General features: G+C 38.1%; 1 protein-coding gene across 1 annotated transcript; it reads right to left on the bottom strand.

The window, feature by feature from the left end:
- Positions 1–526: 526 nt before the first annotated feature.
- Positions 527–2605, bottom strand: LOC113283795 (amino acid transporter AVT6C-like). The gene is made up of 5 exons (XM_026533171.1): positions 2171–2605; positions 1888–2040; positions 1494–1697; positions 936–1401; positions 527–838 (listed from the first exon to the last, which is right to left on the bottom strand). The coding sequence occupies exons 1-5, from the start codon at positions 2559–2561 to the stop codon at positions 718–720; spliced, it is 1335 nt and encodes a 444-aa protein (XP_026388956.1). The 5' UTR covers positions 2562–2605; the 3' UTR covers positions 527–717.
- Between the last annotated feature and the right edge of the window lie 626 nt (positions 2606–3231).

The following is a 3231-nucleotide window of genomic DNA, read 5'->3' as shown; positions in this document are numbered from 1 at the left end:
TAAGGAGGTGATGATGGTGTTAATGGAGGAGACGGAGGTTCTGTTGGTGGCGGATCTGGACACATCGGTTGGTTTGATGGTGGCGGAGCTACTGTTGGTGATAGATCTGAATAGAAATAGAAGAAAAAGAGACGAAGGTTTCGTGGAGGAGACGAAGGTGTTGCTGCTGGTGGTGATGGAGGTGTTGTTGTTGGTGGTGACGGAGGTGTTGCGATGGTGTTCATGGAGAGATATTTGTTGCTGCTGGTGTTAATGGTGGTGGGGAGATGAAGACCGCATAAATAGAAAAAAGAAAGGAGAGAAGAAGAAGAAGACAAGGTAAAAAGGGTATGTTTGGCTTTTTTTAAAGTAATAAAAACTAAATTTACACATTATTATTTGACCTGGAGTTTTTGTGTCACTTTTTAATTAAATGGTTTTCATTTATTAAAAATAATATGACTGAATTTTTTGTACCACATGTTTGGTCACCTTGATTTTATTTGACTAGTTTTGTTATTATATTAATCGATTTTGACAAGAATTTGTGTGAATTGTGTAAAATTTAGAATTTAATCGCAGTCAAAGACACGGCACATTCATTCATACAAGTATTAGCAAGGCGACAACAAGCCATATACAAAGCACCAATGCTGTCTTAGTTGCATTGCTTGGTATCTTGATGTTGGGTAAAACCAAGTTTCTTTTCTCCATAAAAAAATTGATATCTGCTTGTGCTTAACGCGCGACTAGACTTGTAATGTTCGAAAAAATGGCAATGGAGCTTGTTATTACAGCTAAACCTATCATTAGTACAGCCAATGTCTTATCCTTCGTTGTGGATATTCCATGAACATCTCTGCGTATCAAAACAAGAACAAGGTATGGTTTATGAGATCGATATTGCGTGGTAAATGTGCAGACAAAAGCGATTTCGGGTAATTGTAGATACATACCTTAGAACGATTGCACCTGGGAAGATAAAAGCGATACATAGACCAGTTGTTGAACCCATGAACTGAAAGAAGTACCAAATATTTGGGATGGCTATTGCTATTATGTACACCAACACCAAAAGTAAACAAGTTAACAGTATGAATCGAATTCTGTGAGAAGCCAAGGGTCGACACTTTGGGAAGAGAAGTCCATCAAGATTGATCCTCAGAGAGAAATTCAATAGAGGAAATACTAGCATGAGATGAAGTGCAAAACTCAAGCGAACCACATCGTTGAGGATTGATCCGACCGCTGAACCAAAATTTTGATCGAAATTGACTAGTATATCGGGCATAATGGATTCTCCAAAGAGCAAGTACCCAAAGAATCCAACAAAAATGTATATTGCAGAACAAAAAACTAGTGATATGCGAACAGCCGTGACCATATCAGAAGGTTTACCAAGTTCGGCTCCAATTGGATGAACTGCAAGACGAGAACGTATATACATAAATGAGCTGAATTAACAATGTACTGAATCTGCCAAGTAGGACATAGTTGATCATTATGTACATTACCATTGAAATGGAAGGTGAAGGCTCCCACAATGACAGGAACGGCCGTGAAAAGCTCGAAAAATGAAGCTTTGTTCACCAGTTCAGGAACCAATTTGGGACTATTTGTTTTGCCTTGCCATAGTGCGGAGATAGCCATGACAGTGCTTATAACAACAAACACCACCGCAAGAGCAATTGATATTGCAGAAGTGAATCTCAATGACTCTGCATTAACAAACACACACATACACACCAAGTTCACATAAATTGTTTTTGCCTATTTCTAGTTAAAGGTAGCATTGCAAAAATTAGACATTATGCAGCAGTTGACACGCATAGAGAAATTCGTCTAAACTGAATTGTGCAAATAATGAAATGAAAGTATCCATTTTTCAAGGACGAAATACTAACTAACCTACGCGTTTGAACAACACGAGAGGAAGCAAAACGAATACGAGAGTGAAGAGAATCACAAAAGCTCTTGAGTTCCACCAATGTACTCCAAACCATTCTCTCAGCACCCCAAAATGCATTGCACTCCCCTCTCCAGTTCCCGATAGAACATCCCCTGCACCATCGTTCGCAGATATGTTTCCGACATTTCGAAACTTTCAATCGCTGGCTTTTTTTGTTTTTTCCAAAAAATTTCAATAAAGAATTAAATATAAAGATACTGAAATCAACAATTAATTAAATACCTATAATAATGAGATAGATGATAAGGCATCCGAGATTTGTAATCATGACACAGATCTGCAACATAATTGACCCCACCCTCCCAAATGAATCTCCCATTACTCCGGCGTAAGTCGATTTCTCTGAATTTGTAAACCTCAGGAGGAAATCAGCAGAGATATCAGCTAATATAGCAATGATCAAGATAAGACCAATCGCTGGAATTACACCCAGAACTTTGAGTGTAGCTGGAATTGACATAATTCCAGCACCTACTATACTCGTCGATACGTTGAACACCGCACCAGAGATCGACGCGCTGCCATTAGTACTGCTACTAGTAGTATTGGAAGAACAACCATTTTGTTTTCTGTGCTCCGGGAGTAATGGAGATGAAATTCCGGTATCCTCCATTTAGTTCCGGAAACTAGAGGAATGCGCCGGATGGGATTGGGATGATGAAGTGTGGACTTATTTAAAGGTTGATAATGGCCACGAAGTGGTAAAATGAGCTGGTTATGTTTTATTGCTGAATTTACCAAAACGGGTTTGTTGTTTTGGTCTGTGGTTGTTAGACTAAGAGGGTATTATTGGTAAAGGACAGATAACGGTGAAAGAGAGTTCTTTTTTGATGGGCCTCTTGAGAATAATGGATGATGATGTATCACTGTATTGCGAAGTAGAAGAAAGGTCAATTTCAAACGTCTAAGTCCAAAATGATAGAGAAGATAAGACGACTCTTTTGAATCTTGACTAGACCATGACATGAGATGGCACACACTGCCATTTTCTACTTGGATTGTTTTTTTCATTTATTTTTTTTCTTTTTTGGGTTGATTATCCTAGATTAAATCCCTAAAAGACTACATCCATTGGAGTGGAATTTGACAATTAGAGTATTCGAATTCCTACCTACGCAGTGGGAAGGAGTATACTAGCCATCCGACCACTTAGATTCATGTGGTTATTATATTGAAATGAAAACATTTTTTTAGTAATAGTAGAGCCTATTTGGTTCAAATACTGTAAACAATTATTTTATTTTTCTGAGAAAGCTGAAAACAGAAAATGGTGGAAAACTTGT

Source organism: Papaver somniferum, chromosome 5, assembly GCF_003573695.1.
Source record: "Papaver somniferum cultivar HN1 chromosome 5, ASM357369v1, whole genome shotgun sequence".
Classification (NCBI taxonomy): domain Eukaryota; kingdom Viridiplantae; phylum Streptophyta; class Magnoliopsida; order Ranunculales; family Papaveraceae; genus Papaver; species Papaver somniferum.
Note: the sequence above shows the minus strand (reverse complement) of the source record. Positions and strands in the feature narration are given on the sequence as shown.

Bases quoted from the DNA above. Each gene is read 5' to 3' on its own strand.
- LOC113283795 (XM_026533171.1), bottom strand. From the start codon at position 2,561: ATGGAGGATACCGGAATTTCATCTCCATTACTCCCGGAGCACAGAAAA. The intron at 2,041-2,170 runs GTATTTAATTAA...ACGATGGTGCAG, and splicing joins CATCTATCTCATTATTATAG to GGGATGTTCTATCGGGAACT. The intron at 1,402-1,493 runs GTAATGTACATA...CTCGTCTTGCAG, and splicing joins CTTCACCTTCCATTTCAATG to TTCATCCAATTGGAGCCGAA.